The 21,244-nt window shown below is 36.5% G+C and overlaps 1 protein-coding gene across 2 annotated transcripts in view; it reads left to right on the top strand.

Annotated features, from left to right (window-relative positions):
• cyp33 (peptidylprolyl isomerase cyclophilin-33) overlaps positions 1-21,244 on the top strand; it is a 183,883-nt gene that overhangs the window by 148,642 nt on the left and 13,997 nt on the right. For both annotated transcript variants that reach the window (XM_090381682.1, XM_090381683.1), the window contains one exon: positions 8,320-8,395. In XM_090381682.1, the coding sequence (XP_090237808.1) occupies positions 8,320-8,395 (76 nt within the window). The remainder of the gene's footprint in view (positions 1-8,319; positions 8,396-21,244) is intronic.

Genomic DNA, 21,244 nt, shown 5'->3' on the forward strand with positions numbered 1-21,244 from the left:
TTATATTAACCCTTTTATTTTATCTCTGTTTTAGTATTTTATGTATATATTATTTATTTATTTCAGTAAATTTATTTTAACTCAGTTTGTTGATCGTTGCTAGAAAATTTTGTGAGATGCAACCCGAAGCTAAAGGCCTGTTTTTCAGGATCAGTTTGACTGGAACAGAGCTGGGACTCAATATTAATGAAATGAAAACCAAGTTAATGTTTTTTTAGCTGCAAACAGTATGGAAATGCAGACCTATCACTCAGTGGCAATCCAATCAAACGTGTTAGTCACTTCAGATACCTGGGAAGCACTATCACAGGGAATTTACCCCGAGAAAGAAAAAAGAAGTCAGATTGAAATCACCAGAGCAATCGTCAAGAAAATGAGGACACTTCTTTCCATTGACAACCTCAAACTTGAAATTAAGGCAGCGTATGGTCAAATGCTACATCTGCTCCGTACTTTTATATGGTGCTGAGACATGGACTCTCCAGGCAAGTTCACTGAACCAGCTAGAGGCGTTCAAAATGTGGATACATTGCAGGATGTTCCAAATACCATGGACGGACTTAGTAAACAACAGCAAAGTCCTCTGCAGAGTAAGAACAGAAAGAACCTTCATAACTACCATCAAATGCAGTAAAATTTCTGTTATCTTGGCCATATTCTGTGAGGAGGGAAATATTATCTACCTCAGTTGATAATAAAAGGCAATATGGAAGGAAAACGGGGGATTGGCAGGAGGTGAATGCCTTAGCTGCATAACATTCAATAATGGACTGGCATACAAAATTTAGAAAAACTGTTCAGACTAGCGGAAGACAGAAATGCTTTCTCCTTAGTAATCGCCAACATCCAGGGGACCAGATAAGCACATGAAGAATTCACCAAGTGTAAGTGAATCCACTGTGCGTTTTGTTGCAGTAAAACATACCTGCCACTTTTCTGACCATCCTTGAAGCCTGTTTGTGTCCTCCTGAAGGAGTGCTACTTGACACTGATCATTAATAACTGTTTTAATCTGTATATAATCTGAAAATATCTGATACCCATAGTGGACCCCACTTCTGACATTAGACCTACCTGAAGAATATCCATTAATCACAACTCTGCCTCCTGCCTTGCAGCCACCTTGTGAAACATCATAGAATCTTTCCAGTAATCCCAACATGTTCCAGCTTATACAGTAACCACTGATGTGGAACTGAGTCAAATACCATACTACTAAAATTCACATAAACTATATTGAAATTGTTCCCTCTATCCAACTCATGAGTATTTGTGCTAAAATAGCTTACCAGGTTAGTTAACCATAATTTTCGCTTAGCAAAACTGTCTTGTGTGTCCTTCAGAATTCCATTTGTGGTAAATTGTTGTCAGACTATTTGACTCTCTGACTTCAGTGGTCAGATAGTCATCAGACCACTGAAGTCAGAATAACTACCCTTTAGTTACCAACTTCATTCTTAGAACATAAGGAGGTGCCTCTGTAGCCAGGTGGGCAGGAGCAGCAGTGCGTAGCACATGCTTCTTGATTAGACTGGGGTTCGAGCCCATGACCACCAAATGCGGAGAATGCGGAAAGGTCAGGAAATGACCACCGCATAACCCTGGAGCAATATGGCCTTAGTTGCTAATGCTCCTAAAAACCAAATAACAACATAACATTAGAACATAAGAGTGTATGTGTTGGCACTTCTCCAGTCCAAAGGAATCTCTCTCTCTCTCTCTGGCTCAAGTCCAGTGATACTCTCCTATTTAATCTCATGGTTCGGTGCAATCTGGGTCTCACTCCTGGAGCGTTACTTGCCTTTAGGCTCAAAAGGTTTTCTAGGAAACAACCATCTGTAATTTTGAAATTAATAATTTAATATTTCTCAGCCTCACTCTTAGCCTCTCCTTGCTATGAAGGGGTCTTTCATCAGTAAACACCTGTGGGAAGTGTCTATTCATTTCTCATACAACACGCAAGGGGACATTATTTTAAATTAAAAAAAGAGCTGCAGGATAGATCTGTAAAAATTTGATTTCAGCCAGAGAGTAATTGATTGTTGGAAGTAGGTGGTTTCAATAAATTTAAGGAAATATTAGAAATATTTTTAGATGGGATGGACAAATGAGGTGGGTAGTGCTGTTTTTTTTTGGCTGCTGTATAAGCTTCCTTCTTTGCATCATTTTCCACTAATATTAATAAGCCTCCAACTAACATACCTGAAATAATTCATTGGGCTGGAATATAGAAATTTACCTAATTCAAGGAAACTAAATATTAACGCTTGGAAACTAAATATAATCCATGAAAATTAAATAGTAATTTGGAATATCATCCTTCTTGCTAAAGTCATAACTGAAAGACTAGATGAGCTGGACAACCAAGACTCATCACACTGCTTAAGGAAGACAGAAGAATCACTGACCAACAAACTGTGCAAATAAGCTCATCCCTTGATCAGCTAGGCTTGATGGTTGGGTAACATGTTCCCAGCTAACATGATTGGAATTGACAATGATGTGAACATTGACCTGAAGATACGCAACAATTAAGACTATAAGATGCTGGTTTGGAAGAATTATGTATTACCTTAGGGTTCTGATACGTTTGCTTTGTGAACTTACAAATCTGCTAGATTTGAATGTTTTATACACATTTAAAGAATATTTTTGTAAATGTTATGTAGTTATTAATTGTGTGAAGTTTCTCTTAACATTGATATGTTTATCAAAGTAGATTGTATGCTTAAATCTGTTATAATACTTCATGATACATATGTGCTATATGAGAGGGTATAACATGGGTTATACCCTCTGAGAGGGTATAACATGGGTTCCTAAATTCAACGAAGTTGGGTGAATGAGAATAGATGGACAAAATCAGTCACCATACAGTTATCCAATGTTTGGGAAAAAAGAGATTAATTCCAAAGGCAATTCATGATGGTATTTTTACAAGATTGGGGAGGTTTCCCCCTTCCTATTCCATAGTTAAGACAGAGCAGCAGAATTTAAACAAGGAAGGGAGAGCCTGGAAGATGACCCATGCTGTGGAAGACCTGCACCAACTGTCACTCCAGAAGTTGTTGACAGTGTGCATGACCTGGTAGTAATTGACGAGTGACAGTTTGGTACACTGCCAGCATCTTCTCTGAACGTGTGTAACACATAATAACAGAGATTATTATTATTATGAGGCTTATGGTGCACCAGCCAAAAAAAAAAAAAAAAAAAATTTCCCAAGTTACCCTGAGAGAGAGAGAGAGAGAGAGAGAGAGAGAAGTAGAAAGGAATTTGGGGACTTTAATATGCCACAAGAAAGGAAGTTGGAACTTTAATATGCCTCATGCCTACAATGGATGTAATGCCAATTCAACTAATGTCTGGACACTTAAGAGTAGATTTCAAAAAATTTTAATCTCTCTAAATCTGAATCAGATCTGTGAATTTCCAACTAGAAATGAAAACTACTTGGATTTAGTCTTCGCCAACTTTCCTTTGGTGGTCTTTAAGCCAACTAATCTTTTCAAATCAGATCACATTCCCGTGGCCTTTTCCATCAAGAAAAGATCAGTTAAAGATACAGATTTAGAACAAAAACAGAAGCCAAATTTCAATAAAGTGAAATAGCCTGATATGAATTATGCATTTAAAAACTGTAATTGGGAATTACTATTAAAAATCAGTGATCCACAAGAAGCACTGGACTGCTTTTAGCAAATCATTAATGAAGTAACTAACAATCTTGTTCCATGCAATAATGTTCCTGATACAAATTACCCACACTGGTTCTCTAAGGAACTAAAATCCCTATTGGCAAAAAAACGAAAAATGCATAGTAGGTTTAAGACATATAAAGAAATATGCCTTTACAATAAATATTCCTCCTTAAGAAGACAGGTTAAAACAACATTAAAACAGGACTACAACAAATACCTGTGCTTTGTCGAAAGAAGGGTCTTCGAGGCAAAAGATATGAAGCCTATATTCAGCTATTTCAAAGCAAAAAATCAAAATGCGGCTGTAAACACGCTAGATATTCCCAGTGAATTGTCATCTCTTTGTCTGAGGCAGACTACCTTGCTAGCAGCTTTGAAGAAATTTACAAAACAGATACAGCAGATGACGGGATTAAGGTAACGAAAATTTTCCTCTCAACTACATTGATACCCTAACAGTATTTGAAATAAACTAAGCAGAATTATTGAGCTCAATCCATAGTATGAAAAAGGACCTCACACGAGGCCTGGGCGGTATCCCTACTGTCTTATGGAAAAAATGTGGAACTACACTTATAAAGCCATTACTTCACTTAATAAAATTGGTATTTGAGAGTGGAATCTATCCAGCCCAACTGAAAAAGGCCTTTGTTTACCCCTCTTTACAAAAAAGGAGACCCATCCTCACCCAACAATTACAGACCAGTTTGTCAATTGAATACACTCTCAAAGATAATTGAATCCATTGTAATGAAGCAGCTATTTAACTTTATGAAACTTAATTTGTCAGATTACTCTCATGGATTTATCAAGGGTCCTTCCACCTGCACAGATATGATCTCGTTTGTTTCGAACATATCCCAGGTGCTTGACGAAGGAAAACAAGTCGACTCCATCTTCCTTGATTTAAGCAAAGCCTTCGACAAGGTAGTCCATCAGAGACTAATCAACAAACTGCATCACTATGGTCTCAGAGGACAAGCACTAAACTGGATTGAAAACTACTTGGAAGGTAGAGAAATGTCCGTGACATTTAAAGGTAAAACCTCATATCCTCTCAGTCCTGAAATTGGTGTCCCACAGGGTTCATCCTTAGGCCCGCTATTATTTCTTATCTACATCAATGACCTGCCAAGCACCCTTGGAGACTACCAAATCAAAACAACGTATTTGCAGACGACATAAAAATCTATAAAGCAATTTGCAGTACCAATGACTGCATCATCCTAAACGAAGCTCTTCAACGAGTTATTCAGTGGCTGAAGGAGAACAAAATGGCAGTCAATGAAAACAAGTGTGAGCTGATGAGTTTTGCTAATGCACACAAGAAAAACAAACTTAATTTTTCTTATTGTATCAACAACAAGGCAATCAAAAAAGTTAGTACAGCCAAAAATCTAGGTATCTTTATTAAAGAATCATTTTCCTTTGATGCCCATGTCTCTAACATTGTGAAGGCAGCTAGCAAAAAACTAGGTTTCCTGAAAAGAATTAACCGAGACTTCAATCAATTGGCACTTTTCATCTTTCTTTACAAAATCTATGTTAGGCCAGCCCTAGAATTTGCCTCACAGGTCTGGTCCCCACATGTTGCTTATCAAAAATTAGAAATTGAAAATATTCAAAAAAGAGCAATCCAATACGTTTGCTTTAAAAGTGGCCTTGAATACAATGAGAAATCCTACCAAGAGTGGTGTGTATTCTTTGGACTCGAAACGCTGGAAAAAAGAAGAGATAAAGCCAACTTACTCCTTCTTAACCACCTGTTAAATGGTACCCTGAATTGCCCTCATCTCGTCTCACAAATAAATTTCAATGCTCCGACAAGAGCGTTAAGAAACCATCCTATGCGAGAACAAATTATGGATACTACAGCTTCTACAACAGGACTGCAAGATAAATGAACAAAACAAATATGGAGATATTTGACACCCCCGGACACTTCAAGAGGCAACTGAAATTGCTAACCTCATCCGGTACCTGACTTAAAATGGACTCTTCTTGCAAGTTCAAAGACTCTGATTGTGTAATGTGTGTGAAGAAATACCAGTGCTTTGCCTTACTCCTACCTGTTCACTTAAATAGGCTGGATGAGTCCTACTTTTACTTAGTTTTATTTTATCTGTACATTTACTTTTTTCTTTACTTTGGGAAATGTATACGCCAAGCTTCTGCTTTGAAGCTGTGTAATAATGCCTTGTAGCTGCACCCTCAGGCATGTTTGTTTACTGCTTTGTAGCTGTTAATAATAATAATAATAATAATCACCAAGAAAGACAAGAATGGTGATATTCAGCTCAGGACCCTGGGTTTGCCAAGCCCATACTCACCAGATGTAAGCCCTTGCTAAACGGCGTCAGCACGATGGGTTCCAAAGTTGGTGACCAGAAACAAACCTTACAGTTTCTTTATAAGGTTCGTGACTTGACTGTGGATGAGATGTGGGTCCATCATTTTCATATTACAAAATACAAAGGAGCAGTCTGAACAGTGGAAACATAGCTCCTCTCCCTCTATGAAGACCAAGTTGATTCCTTCTGCTGGCAGAGTGATGAGATCAGTTTTTGGGATGCTGATGAAGTGTTGCTAGTGGATTACTTTCAGAAAGACCAGACAGTCACAGATGTGTATTATGCAGACCTTGTGAGTTGTTTGCAGGAAAACATTAAAGACAAACACCAAAGGAAAGCTCAGTAAAGGAGTTGTTCCACCAGGAAAACGTGCTTGCTTACAAGTCTGCCATTGCCATGACTGCACTGCATGAGTGTGGCTTTAAAATCTTGGACAATCCTCCCAATATTCACCATATCTAGCAACATTGGACTTTCACCTATTTCCTAATTTGAAATAATACCTAGTTGGCATCTATTTTCCCACCAATAGTGATCATTGCTGCAATGGATGCATTCCTAGCGATCCAAGACAAAACTTCCTTCACAGCTGGAATCAATGCATTGCAGCATCAGTGGCAAAAATGTAGACTCCAAAGGGGAATATGTTGAAAAGTAACACATAACTAGACGACTCAAATAAACCCCTCATACTCAGGCCAAGGACTTTTCAAATGGCCCTTGTATTTTATTCTGTGTATTGATTTGTGATGGCACTTGACATTCAGGCTATAAATTTTATGAGTTATCTCTTCCAGTTAGCATATTATCCATATTTTGTTGGTATAAATTTTTTCTTTTCTATGAGTCACATATAACTGTGTTGTAAGAAATGTACTGTGGAACCCTGTTGTATTATATTGCATTTATATAGTGTTGACTTTATAAAAATATACAGTTATAGTATAACAATATTTTGCATTAACATTTAGACATAGTTCTTTACTGAAATAATATACAGGTAGTTCCCGATTTTACGAGTTAATTCATTCCTAGTGTGCACGCATAAAGCAGGAATTTATTTCCCATAGACGTAATGTTAAAAATGGGTTTCATTCTCAACAATGAATTTGACCATAGTAATGTTAAATAAAGGTCAACAGAACAAGAGTTTATGCTTAAACAATGATTTATTTATCCAAAGAAATGAAAACAGTCTTTAAAATCAAGCAAATTATAATAATAATAATAAAGAAATTATTTATGTCACACAAATGTTAAAGAATGTTTATTCTTCATCATCATTGACTAAATGGGCATTCGTTAATGGTTCGTCACTTGTTGATGGTTCATCACTCATCGTTGGCTTGTTGGAAGCATGAGGAGTCGTCATATTCAGAAATGCTTCAAGAGTCATTTGTTTCCAAGGCAGTCTTCTCTTTTCTTTATAAATTTCACAATAGCATGCATAAGCATTTTTTAAATCTGTAGAAACTTTTTGAATGCGCTTTAAATTTGAATCTTGTGACTCAAAAATCTTAATTGCTTTTTCTATGTGTTGGAAAGCTTCGTCAAGCCCCTTGAGAGTGAACAAATGAAGAAGTTTCAGCTGTTAAATCTTCTTCCTCAGCTTCTTCACATATTGCCATTTCAAGAAGGTCTTCATTTGTGAGCTCTCCATTTTGTGTTTAAAGCAGATCAGTAACGTCAATTGTAGAAACCTCAAGCTCCAATTGGTTAGCATTATTAATGACCGCTTCTGTTTCATTTTGTATAATCTCTGCTGGTTCTTAAAATCCTTCAAAATTATTAATAAACTGATGACGGTTTATACCAAACACCCTTCATGTTCTCTGTAATTTTGTCCCAGGCTTGTATTATTCTGATTGCATCTAAAATATGGAATTCTTTACAAAATTCTTTAAGGGTTGGACCTCCCTCCTTATCTCTGCCTGAACAAATAAACACACGCACAGTAGTAATGTATTGTATAGCTAGGTGGGTGGTTTGAAATGCCGTATTTATGAATGTTTAGCATTTATTTATTGCAATTATTGTTCATACTTTCGATTCTGTTGATACTTGATTTTTGAAAAAAAAAAAAACAGCAGGAACTACCTGTATCTCATTTTTATTGGATTATGCATAAGGCTTCATAAAGTTGCAGTTATTGATTATTGACATTAGCATTTTAAAGTAGGAGTTATATTTTATTTTATGACTCATCTTAAAGTTATAAATGCAAAAGATTATTTGGAATTATAATGAAGAAAAAAATTTCTTTAAAGGTATGTTGTCAATGGCAAACTCAGGACCTAATAGTAATGGCTCTCAATTCTTCATCTCTACAGCCAAGACAGACTGGTAATTCTTCATTATGTATTAGAAATTCTTAAGTTGATAATACAAATCAATTTTTGATATAACTTCTATCATATGACATTTGTGATAATAAGTGAAATTCATACTGCTAAGTCAACTAAATACAGGTGACCCCCGCTTAACGCTGATAATTGGTTCCGTAAAAACAGAGCGCTAAGTGAATCCACGCTAAGTGAGCTCCGCATTCCCATAAGGTAACATATGTATTTGTGAGTTGCGGTCGGTGCCATAGGATATTTCCTAATCAATAATAAACAGTAGTGAAAAGATGCACAAATGTCGGTCAAAATATTTAATATTCAAATATTTGTACATATAAAATATCCTGCATTACATACGTATATAATTATGTGGTAACTACTTACGTATCAAAATTAAACTTAAAATTCCAATTAAAATCATGAATTTAATTGATTTAATTTAATTGATGAATTTAATGAAGAAAAATGTGTCGATTTTGGGTTGAACTTTTGCCCTCTTCCAAATAAACTAAAAGGGGTATTAATTTTAAATCCCCCGCAGCGTTACCACCCAACAATAAAGTCAACCGATCCTTCGCCACTTTGAAACCTGGCATGTTTTTTCTTCTTTACCTGGCATGTTTTTTTTTTTTTTTTTTCCTTTCAATATGAAACTTCTTTTAGGCATTTGTTTCCACAAAAGTCCTGCTTCATCTATGTTAAAAACTTGTTGAGAAGTATAACACATAATACTCCTATTCAATAATTTTCACAAGTTCTTTTTTGAAAGTTTCGGCTCCTTAATCTGCATTTGCGGCTTCTCCCTGGATTTTAAATCTATTCAACCAGCCCTTACTAGTTTTAAATGGTTCCACATTTTTTTTTTTTTTTAGGTGAGTTTTCTTCAGATCATTATATTGGCTAATCTCTCTCTCTCTCTCTCTCTTTTAATAATATTAACCGAATTCTGCATTGGATATTATCTTCAATAAAATTACTTAGTCTTTCCATTTCAATCCTAATAGCCGGCCTAGCCCTAGTTGCTTGCAGTGGAACAGCTATCTTTCCTGCTGCTAAAATTAATTCTTTATTTTTTTTTATAATTGTTCTTACAGTTAAACTTGCAAGTCCTAAATTATGGCACACATTCGCTTGTCTTTGACCCGAATCGATTCGCTTCAAAACGTCTAATTTAATTTTCAAATTCAGTCTTTTTCTTACATATATATAGTTTTCGTACTGCGCTCAGACATTGTTGCTTTTTCATTCTTATCGGCCATTATTAACTCTTCGAAAATGTAACTGCGTTGGTTGCATCAATTATGATTCAACGTTCAAGAAAACTGTCCGTTTCGCACGATGTCTAATACGGTACTGGGTGATGAGTAGACTTCGGATAAATGCATATAACGCAAATATTACAAGCAATATACTTGATAATTTTTTAAAATGTTGATTTCGGAACTACGTAACAAGTCACTGTACTGCAATTAAATTAGCGTGCGAGAAAATTTCTCAAGTCGGCGTGGGAAACGTTTTAATGCTGTTTTGCTATTCATTTTCAAGCTATCGACTCCAACAAATGAAACGATTTCGTTTAAATATGCCAAAAATTCAATCTGTAAAAGAGCGTTATAGTGATCTGTGACAGTGTTATAGTCAGATACGGGTTATAATATAAGAACAGCATTATAGCGAATCAGCGTAAAGCGAACCGCGTTATAACGGGGGCTTACTGTATGTTTATTTATTTATACTTTATTTACTTATCTTTTGAAGGTGATTTTACATCCTTTTCTCAACACATAGATTTAACAGAATTAAAAGTTTGTCTAGTATTGGACTGAGAATTCATTTAGTAAGGGGGAAAAGAAATTTATATAGGTTAGCGGAGATGCATTCTGGGTAAATAAAAAAGTGGGGGTAGGATGAATGACAATACATAGCTATCAACCCTCCAGGTTTATGACAGAGAAGCCCTCTTTTTGACTTGATTTGACCCCTCCTCTGTCTCACTGTTGTAACATAGTTCATGACAGTTTTTCCTTCATCTTTTTTAATTTGCAGAAATATAGTAAAACTATGTTAAATCAGAAATTTTTAAAAATTCCTTGAATTAAACACCTGAGAATAGTTGGTAGTGACTGTTAAATTAACCATGAATCAATGCAAACTTTATTCTACAGGTTTTTCATTTCCAACACAACACATATGATAAATGACCCAGGGATGATACCTTCTCTCAATTTAGAAAGAAATAAAGATTATTAAAAGAAATCAAAGTTTTTAAAAACTAATACTATTAAAGATTTATTTTCTGTTTCTGACTCACATTATTGTCACTTTCTCTATGTCAATAAATTAGTAAAGGTTTCCTTCCTTGTCAGTCACAATTATAAAAGACCACTGAGAAATGAGTACAGAAACAATACATCATGAATGACAGTAACATGCTACAATGCTCACAACAATGTATAATGTTGTGTACATCATCATCAGTTAACATTGTCATTAGAGTGATTTGTATGTTTATATGATCAAATAAAGTGTTATAACTTAAGTATTCATTACGCACATATGATATTATGAATAAATTTTTTAAATTGTTGATCTAGTTTGGCAGCTAGCTGAATTTCTGTCATGAATTCTTGAGGTCAAAAGTTTTGCCGGCTCCAAACAGAATTCATATATAGGAAGTGACCCAATTTACTTTGCAGAAGCATTAAGTTAACTCTTAACTTAATGCTTCTGCTTTGACTAAATATTAGTATTAGTAATGGCCGCATGGTGCAAGAAAGCCTGTGGCGTATGCTGCACCAGCCAAAAAAAAAAAAAAAAAAACCCAACAACCCCGAATAAAACAATGATAAAAAAAAAAAATAAAATAAATAATAATAATTAATAAAAGAAAAGGAAATTAAACTTATCATCCTGTGTGCTTCCCTGACCCGAAGGTACTATCCAGATGACCTTTGAACTTCCCCAAACTGTCAGCCTCTACCACCCATGTAGGCAACTCATTCCAATAATTTATAACTTGCTGGCTAAAATAAAACTTCCTGCAGTCCACTCTAAACATTTCCCCCCCGTAATTTGAATTTATGTCCCCTAGTTCTAGCATCATTTATAATCTTGCAAATTTCGTCCTCATTCATTTTACTGATGCCTCTCAGAGCCTCAAACACCTCTAAGGTGTTTAGTTTCCAAACTCTGCAACCCACATATTCGAAGTCTTTCTTTATAAGGACGCCCTTTTGCCGATCTCACCAGGCGAGTTTACCCGTCTTTGCACCCTTTCAAGAAGCTCGATGTCTTTCTTTAGGTGTGGTCTCCATACTTGAACACAGAATTCCAAGTGTGGTCTGACAAAAGCCTTATATAATGGGATTATCACGTCCCTATCTCTACTTACAAAAGTTCAATAGATCATCGATAGGACACCATGGGCCTTCCTTGTGACCTGTTTACAATGCTCAGAGAATTTCATGTCTGACTGTATCGTAACACCCAAGTCCCTTTCCTCCAGTACTGGGTTTAGTTGAACTTCACCAAGTGAATAAGTTATTTTGGGATTACTGTTTCCCAGGTGTATATAACTGTATTTAAAGAACCAGTTTATCATTGAATGGTGGCACTATTTAGTGAACAACTGATTTTGAACCAAATTGAAATGAAAAGATTTCACAAAACACACACATGCACAGTGTCAAGTACTTCTCCAGGGTTCAGGGCTAGGCCCCTTACTGATTAAAATATTCATTGCTAGTATTGATGAAGACCTATCAAATTTATTGTCTCAGTTTTGCAGATGGTACAAAGGTTGGCAGGCTCGGATAGTGACAGGAATCAAGGCATACCTATAGAAATGTGGGAGATAGGCTGAGAAGTAATCAGTTAATATTTTACAGACAGAAAAATCCTACGTAATCTAATGTTCAAAAGCATACCGTACTGGTAAACAGTCCTATGGCTGTGTTTTAATATCAAAAGTGTGTATATTGTGGAGAAGTTTAATTTGAAGTCAAAAGTTTTAAAAAATCTCCTGCTTCCCTCCTCCTTTTTGCAGAAAAATTCTTGCTTTTTTATCTGCTTTGGCCAAATATCTGCTTTTTACAGTTATCTGATCTCTAGCTTTTTAAAAGTCAAAACTTGGCAGCTACACTAATAGGATCACCATAGCAAGATGGATAATAGTATCATATGGTTGCTTCTTTTTGATTACAGCTGTGAACAACACACTTAACACTTAGGTGTTACTTCCTTTGCATCAGTAGAAGCAATACCATTGTGAAGATCCACGACTCAGGTCGCATGGTTCTTAGCAAATAATATTGTTTAAGTCAGTGGTAGTGGCAGGTAACCTGACATGTGACCCTTGTAAATAATGTTACCAATGATTAAATATCCAAAATTTTTTCTACCTTCCTAAATATAGTGGTGGTTACTGAAGTTTTTTTTTTTTTTTTTTTTTTTGCATTTTTTGTGCAGAAATTGTGTGAGAACTTGTCAGGGAATTCTCCACTATTTTTGCAACTGTTTGGCATTTGCTTGAAGAGTAGCATGCTATTTGTTTAAAGTTTCACATTACTTGCTTTTCTGCTCTTGTTAGTCCAATAAACATCTACAGCCTTACCCTAGTTGTTTTTTGAAATATTTATTATTTTTTACAGAGTAAAGATGATAACACAAATCTAATATTCTCTCCAGGTGGCCGCTACACCTCAAACACTACACCTCTGAAATGCACCAAATTTGAAATAAATTTTTAAATAAACTTGAAAATGGAAGCAACTAATATAATTCAATATACAGGTAGGCTCTAATTTACACCAAGGTTATGTTCCACCTCCTCAGGGTCGTTAACTGAAGCGGCATAAATTGAGGAAGAAATATAGTGTATTTAAATGAGATAGGTTCCTTCACGACAAAAATTGAACCATAAGATTAATATAAGTGTTTTTTTATATTAAATATTAGTGGTTATTTTATAATTATGATATATAAATAATATTTATAGATACAATATAAGTAATAAAATAAAAATTTAACTTAGTACTTTATTCCCGTAGAGCCATCTTTGGAGTATGTAGTAATGCCACTGTCTGCTCCCCCCCCCATTGATGTTCTTTGATAGTACCGGAAAGAACTCAACGATGATATCTGTTGAGTTCTTTATTTTTCTCTTTTCTAACATATTGTATCATATAGGGCTTCAATATGTTAGTAATAGCTCATTGGATGGAAGATGCGTTCTCACTCTTGGTCATTATCTCATAGAGATAATGACAGCCTGTTTGTATTTGTGCCAAAGCTGATTGAAGTGTCTTTATGGCGACGGTCCTAATTGGCACAATCTCCTGCTCTTCCTCCTCAGAATTCTCTTTAGCCAATTGTGCAGCCAATAAACATCTACAGTCTTACCCTAGTTGTTTTTTAAAATATTCATTATTTTTACAGAGTAAAGATGATAACACAAACCTAATATTCTCTCTCTCCTCTAAGTCCTCCTTTGACAGAGGCTCGGCGCCTCCATAGCCAGGTGGGCAGGAGCAGCAGTGCGTAGCACACGCTCCTTGATTAGACCAGGGTTCGAGCCCGTGAGCCACCAAATATGGAGGATGCGGAAAGGTCAGGGAATGACCACCGCATATCCCCGGAGCAATATGGCCTTGGTTGCTAATGCTCCTAAAAAAAAAAAAAAACGAATAACCAAATAACAGAGGCTCACTATGGCTTTGCAGCAACTCATTGACATCACAATGTCAACCTTGTCAAGCCAACATCCTCACCTGTCCGAGTGACATCTTCAGCCACTACTGAAACTGGCTCAAACTCAAGAAAGTAAGAGACACTGGATTAGGCCACAATTTCCTCCAAACACCATTCATGCTTGATTGTGACACTTATTTCCAGGCTGCGACAATGTTACTTATGGCCTTAAAGATGTTGTAGGACCTCCAGTAGTCCTTCACAGTCAAAAATTAGATGCCTGCACTGCCTCAACAATCCCTTTGAAGGCTGTACTTAAATAGTACGCCTTGAAGGTTGCAATAATGCCCTGGTTCATTGGCTACAACAGTGAGGTGGTGTTAGTTGACAAATAAATGACCTTCACATTCAGAACATTATTAATTATATCTTCAAGGTCGGCTGAATATCCTGGAGCATTTTCGAGGACTAAAACAACGGGGCAAGTTGTTTACTACACAAAATTGGGCCACCTCTGGACAAAAGTATGAAGTGTACCATTCACTAAAAAGGGTCTGGGTCACCCATGCCTTCTTATTAGAGTGCCAGAAAACAGGAAGTAGTCTTCACAATGCCTTCATAACACATGGTACACCAACATCGACTTTAACTTAAAAGTGCCTGATGCATTACCACCCAGGAGTAATGTAAGCTGATTTTTTTCAGCCTTATAATGAGGGGCAGACCTCTGTTCACAGACTATGTACTTCCTACCAGGCATCTTCTTCCAGTACAACCCCATTTCATCAACATTAAAGACCAAGTCTAGGGTGTAGCAGCCTTCGTCCATTAACTTTTGGAATATGGTAGAATATTCCTCAGCACCTGCAGTGGCTGCCTCACCAGTAATTTTTACATTTTGACTTCTGGTCTGGTTTTTGAACCTGGAAAACCAGCCCCTGCTAACCGAAAATGATTTAGTCCTTTCTGATTCCTTGTTAATTTCATTGAACAAGCTCCTAGCCTTGTCCATAACCACTGCCTGTGTTACAGGAATGTTATTTTGGTTCATATCTTCTACCCACAGCACTAACAACTTCTCCATCTTCTCCATTGTCTCACTTCTTGAATAAGTTGTTCTAGAAATGCTTGCATTAACAATTCCTGTATATCACTTCTTGATCTTCTCAGCATTATTTATAATAGTCGTAACTGTAGAAGGTGCTACTGTTAGGGTAGAAGGTACAGTAGAAGGTGCTACTGTTTAAGGTCTTGCACACACCTCCGAATGCCACTCACCAGATTCCATATAATGAATAATGCCCATTTTCACTTTAATTGTTAGAGATTTGCAGTTTTTTTTAACATGTGCAAGCACAGATTCTCCACTACACTTAGACGACATGGTTGCACAATTTATTTAAAATAATAAGGCACTAATGAACACAGGAAATTATTAAAATTTAAGGCACAGCTCACAACATGTATATACTGCGGACAAGGAGAAAGCAACTTACGTTGACACTAGCGCCATCAAGATACCTGTGCTGTGTTTATGCTTGCGCTTTCAAATTTTCTTTTTTTTCCCATTATTATTTTAAAAGGGCATAAATTGAAGCATCATAAAGCTGGGCCTACTTTTTTTTTTTTTTTTTTTAAATTTTAATAATATATACATAATAAGCAAAAATATATGCATGTTTGAATAAATTTAAAGAAGAATTGGACATATCAGATGAGATGGATAGATGAGGTGGGTAGCATTTTTTTGGGGGAGGATGGGGCTTATGCTGTATAAGTTTGTTTCCTTGCATTTTGCCAGTATTAATACTACTAATAATAAAAGGTTATCCAAGTGAAAAGAATAATAGCAAAAAAGAGAGAATGCTTATCACGTGTTCCATAATCCTTACTTCAGTACACTGAATTTGCCTTCAACTGTAAAGGCAGACTTATGTTGTCAAATTAATCAATAACTTCAAAACCTTTAGTGAAGATTGACATTTTAGAGTTCTTCAAAATGGATAAGTTTTTTTGCTTAATGTACTGAATTGTTTTCAATACAGTTTTAATAGTCCTAGTCATTCATTAGCTTATTTTTAAATTTGGCTAAGGATTTAGTAAGTTATGACTTAATATTCAATAGTGCCTTTGTATCGTTGATTTTTATGTGATTATTGTATCTCATAATTACTAACTTGTAGCATAGTGCATCTTAGTAGTAATTGCAGCATTTAATTTTTGCAAATAAGCAGCTTGAAGGGTTCTGATCATGTAGGTTGGTATTTTTTTCATGTTTTTTGCTAAGAAATTAGAAAGATAGTAGTGTTATTTAGAAACATAATAGTGTAGTGTGCACTAGATTACAAATTAATAGTGTGCATTATCATTATACTCATGTCTTAGTTTGTGCGGTAATTTTAAATTAAAATAAGACCATAATCAAGCCTCAGACAAGAGCAGTAAAGCAAAATCTCCAACTAGCAGGAACATTTTGGCTTGGGGAAATGACTGTCAATGGTGGTTCTCTAGCAAATTATAGCTATATTCATTGTGCTAATTGTGCCCCCCCCCTTTTTTTTGCAAAGTTATCTGTAGTGGGACAATGGCCAAATTGAAATGTATTTATGTGTTAGGGGGAAGAACTTTACAGATATTGACTGGAATTTGTGGGCTGGTCACTCACACGCTAGCAAGACTTTTACAGATTTATTGGATTACTGTTTTCTACAGCAGCATATTAGAGAGGCATTATTATCTACAAACACACTAGTACAGCAACTCCCCAACTTACAACCCTTACATAAGGGTTGCGTTCCGTGAAATGCTACGTAAGTTGGACTTTTCCAAATGCTTGTGCAGCACTCGCAACTGTGCTTGCTGAATTGATTGAATCAAAAAGAAATGTTGAACAAACATGTAAATAGAATTCTTGTTTTTATTAAATTTTTTATCTCATCCACAGGAAAAATTACAAAAGCATGCAATTTAAAAAAATTTCAAAATTATAAAATTACAAAAAAAGAGAAGAGATGGGCATAATGCCAGTAAGGTTTATCTCTTGAGCATCGTTGCCAGAATCGATTTCAGCTGATAAGTATGCAGCTGCGGAGGTCGAGGGCTTTGGAGATTTAGAAGGGGTCGGCCGCTCAATCTTAAGAAAGAACATATTAATGGGTGACTGGATGGTGGTTGTATTCTTTTCATTGCAGATTTCTTTGTAGCAAGCAAGCACATCATTCACCCCTCTGTTAACTTTTAAGAATCGTTCGATCAGGATCCATCTTCTCAAATCTCGCCATTGCCGATGCAATTTCTTGAAATGCCATTGCCATCTCTCTCTGGTGATGAATCGTCTCGGCTCCTCATTTGGTTCATCTTGAGCTTCGTCAGCATTTTCTTCTTTCACTATCACTGCCTGCAAGTCAGTATGTTCTTTGTTAGATAATTCCTTCTCTTTTTCCTCTATTAACTCCTCCACGTCTTTGGCATCAACCTCCAACTGAAGTAGCTCTGCAACTTTTACAATCTTATCTGCAACCTCTTCATATGATTCATCTTTTTCAAATCTTTTGAAGCCTTTTATGTGCTGTGGGCATATTTTTTTTATTTTCTTCCATTCGCCATTTAAACAACTTTTAATAATTTCTGCCCAGGCCTTATTAATTTTTAAATGCCTGAGCAAATGTTGTGCATAAAATAGGATGCTTTTAAATTCAAAATAACACCCTGATTCATAGGTTGGATGAGTGAAGTCGTGTTTGGCAATAGAAATATGACTCTCACATTCGAATTGAAATCATCTAGATGCGTACTGTGTCCAGGAGAATTATCTAATAGAAGCAAAATCTTGAAAGGAATGTTGTTGTCTTTACAATATTTTTAAACCTTGGGAATGAAGCAGCATTTAAACCAATCCTCAAAGAGAGATATTGTTATCCATGCTCTCTGGTTCGATCTGAAATGCACAGGTGGAGTGGCTTTATTGATGCCCTTAAATGCACGAGGATTTCCAGAATGATACACAAGCAGTGGTTTTAATCTATAATCTCTTGCTGTATTAGCCCCAAGAAAGAGCATGGCCCTATCTTTTGAAGCATTGAAACCTGGCATTGTATTTTCCTCTTTGGCAATGTATGTTCGATCCAGCATTTTTTTCCAATACAGAGCAGTCTTGTCAATTTGCTGCGTTGAATAGCCGCCTTCATCAATAATTTTTTCCAACACATCGCAATTTCTCTGCAGCTTCAGAATCAGCACTGGCGACTTCACCGCATACTTTAACATTGTGGAAACCAGTATGATGCTTGAACCTATTAAACCACCTGTTACTTGCCATGAACAACTTGGGTTGGGGTTCGCCATACTTGTCCTTAACGTCTTTATAAATACTTGTTGCTTTTGCTTGAATGGTCATTAGACTCAGGGGCACTCACTTCTGAATCTGATTTTCCATCCATATTATTGACAGCTGTTCCATCTTTGATATAGCAGCTGAACACTGTTTTGTGATTACTGTTGATCTTAACTACATTGATCCTTTGACATGTTCTTTTATACGCGCACTGTCCTTTAAAATAATATTCAGTGTTGAAGCAGTGAGAACTAATTACCTTGCAATAGATGACAAACTTTGTCATGCTTTGTACTTCTTAATCATTTTCATCATTTCTAAATCAATTTTGTTTCGTTTCCTGGCACTGCCATCACTTTCCGTTTGTTCCTTTCCCTTCATCATTGTAATACATAAATAGGAATGAAAAGTTTCTGAACATTTGTTTTTTATATGATTGAAGATTTCAGTGAAGGGGAACACATTTCACGAGAGTAGCCTGTGCGGACATAACTTTTTGCCGCTTCTGGAACAGAGAAGTTTTTTCTGATTTATTTTCTGTTTTATTAGCTTAAATTGGCATATTAACTTATTTTCTTATTTTCTATATTCCTATTTACGATACTTAGTTTAAAGTAACTTAGATAGAGATTTTGTAGGTATTACTTAGTATCGGTAAGGGTATCAAATCCACGTGTATACCGTTCTTAAATTGCCGCCATTGTTACGCAATACAAAATATCTCGAAATAGATAGCATAAGCTTCATATAGTATAGTATAGTATAGTACACTACATAATATTCTCAATTAATCAGTAAAATCTATTAATCTTGTTGAACTTCATTGTTAATTAAATTGTACTTTTAACTATACATATAACGACTTAGGTTACGTAACATAAATAATTAGTAAAAATAAATAATTAATACTTAACTTGATACGGAAGTTATATAAAGGTATTTTGTAGATGTAGGTGGTAGATGACTTTCATCAACCGGTGAAATGCCACCACTTTGCTTATTGGAGGCTTGAAGTGGTGAAACCCATGTTTAGTCTCTAGAGCAAAGTTTCCGGCATCCCCCTCCCCCCCATACTTCTCCTTCAACCCATGCATGGTACTAAGTACTATAGATTATATAAAGGTTATATAAAGGTATTTTGTAGATGTAGGTGGTAGATGACTTTCATCAACCGGTGAAATGCCACCACTTTGCTTATTGGAGGCTTGAAGTGGTGAAACCCATGTTTAGTCTCTAGAGCAAAGTTTCCGGCATCCCCCTCCCCCCCCATACTTCTCCTTCAACCCATGCATGGTACTAAGTACTATAGATTTTGATACCTTTCGTGTTTGGGGTTTTCATAAAAAAAAAAAAAAAAAAAGATAACACTCGATACTGAAACATAAATATAGCGTTATAACTGTGTTGGGATAGAAGTTTAGGGTTTTAATTTTGTACTGAAATTGAAATTTTATTGAAATTAAATAAAAATCATGACTCAGACCAGAGCAGCAAAGCAAAAGGCTCAAGCTAATGGGAGTGCTGTGGCTCAGGGTAGAACTGAGGGGGGCAGTTGCCCTCTGAATCACAGCCTTTTAAAATGCACTACTTGCTTGATGTTTGTGGAGCAGCTGAGTACGGGACATGATACTGCCATGGGGGGGATGTCTTTGTGTGTGCGCGCGATGCAAGGAGTGTAAGGAAATCAGGCGACAACTCAGCGTTGTTATGGGCCTATATGAGAGCTTGAAGGACAGGGTGGATGCCCTCAAAGGATTAAAAGTGAGGGGCCCATCAAGCTCTCAGCTGCCCACACCAATGCCAGAGCTTGCACTTGGTCATCGCACAACACAGCGGCAGCCCCCAAGGCAGAATGCGCTGGTCCCAAAGGAACTAGTAGTTGTTGGCGACTATTGTCAGGGAAACGGGAAACATGCTTTGTAAAAAGGATAGGTGGAACAGGACCAGGGTATGTCTGCCAGGGGCAAAGGTTGATGACGTTGTAGAGTAGATATCATCTTTAAAGATGATATCTGCAGGGCACAAAAGGTGATATAGTTGTACACGTTGGCACTAATGATATTAAGAGTAGGAGACTGGCGGAATTACTTAACAAGTACAGGTCACTGTTGAAAAAAAGCCATGAATTAGGGTTGAATTTGAAAGTGTCTGCAATTCTGCCCAGACACAATAGGAGGGAGTATATGATGAGAGCCCTGTCGATCAATTCGGTCCTGGAACGATTGTGCAAGGCTCAAGGGGTAGAATTTTTTTCAGCCTGGTCTGTACTTGTTAACAGGAGAGCCTGCTTCTACAGGGATGGGATACACTTAAATAGAAAGGGTGCAAGAATGTTTGCTGATGCTATTGAGGCAGTGTTAGGTGGGTCGGGAAACTGCTAGATTGGAGGGTGGATACATGGACTAATAGATTAACAGTAGCCACTGGCAGAGGTGAAAGTGATTCTTGCACTACTTCTATTGGAATGAGCAGCAGCCTGGAAAATAAAATGCAGGATATTTCAGAGACTGCTGGGAATCATTGGGGTACAAGTAAATAAATGGGTTGTGTTAGGGTGGCTAAGAAAAAGAACAGGTGCATGTATACTTGCATGTACACCAATGCTAGGAGTGTAGTAAATAAATTTGATGAATTTGAGGTATTGCTCAAAACATCAAAGGCAGATATTGTTCGGATTTCAGAGACATGGTGTCATACAGATATAAGGAATGCAGAACTGGAATTTGGGGAGTACAATGTGGGAGTACAGAAAGGATAGGAAGGGAGGAGGGGTTATGCTATTAGTTAAGAAACACATAAAATCCAAGGAAGTGAAGCCAGTCGACATCG

This window comes from Mastigoproctus giganteus, chromosome 9, assembly GCF_048544385.1.
Source record: "Mastigoproctus giganteus isolate SK-2022 chromosome 9, ASM4854438v1, whole genome shotgun sequence".
NCBI lineage: Eukaryota > Metazoa > Arthropoda > Arachnida > Uropygi > Thelyphonidae > Mastigoproctus > Mastigoproctus giganteus.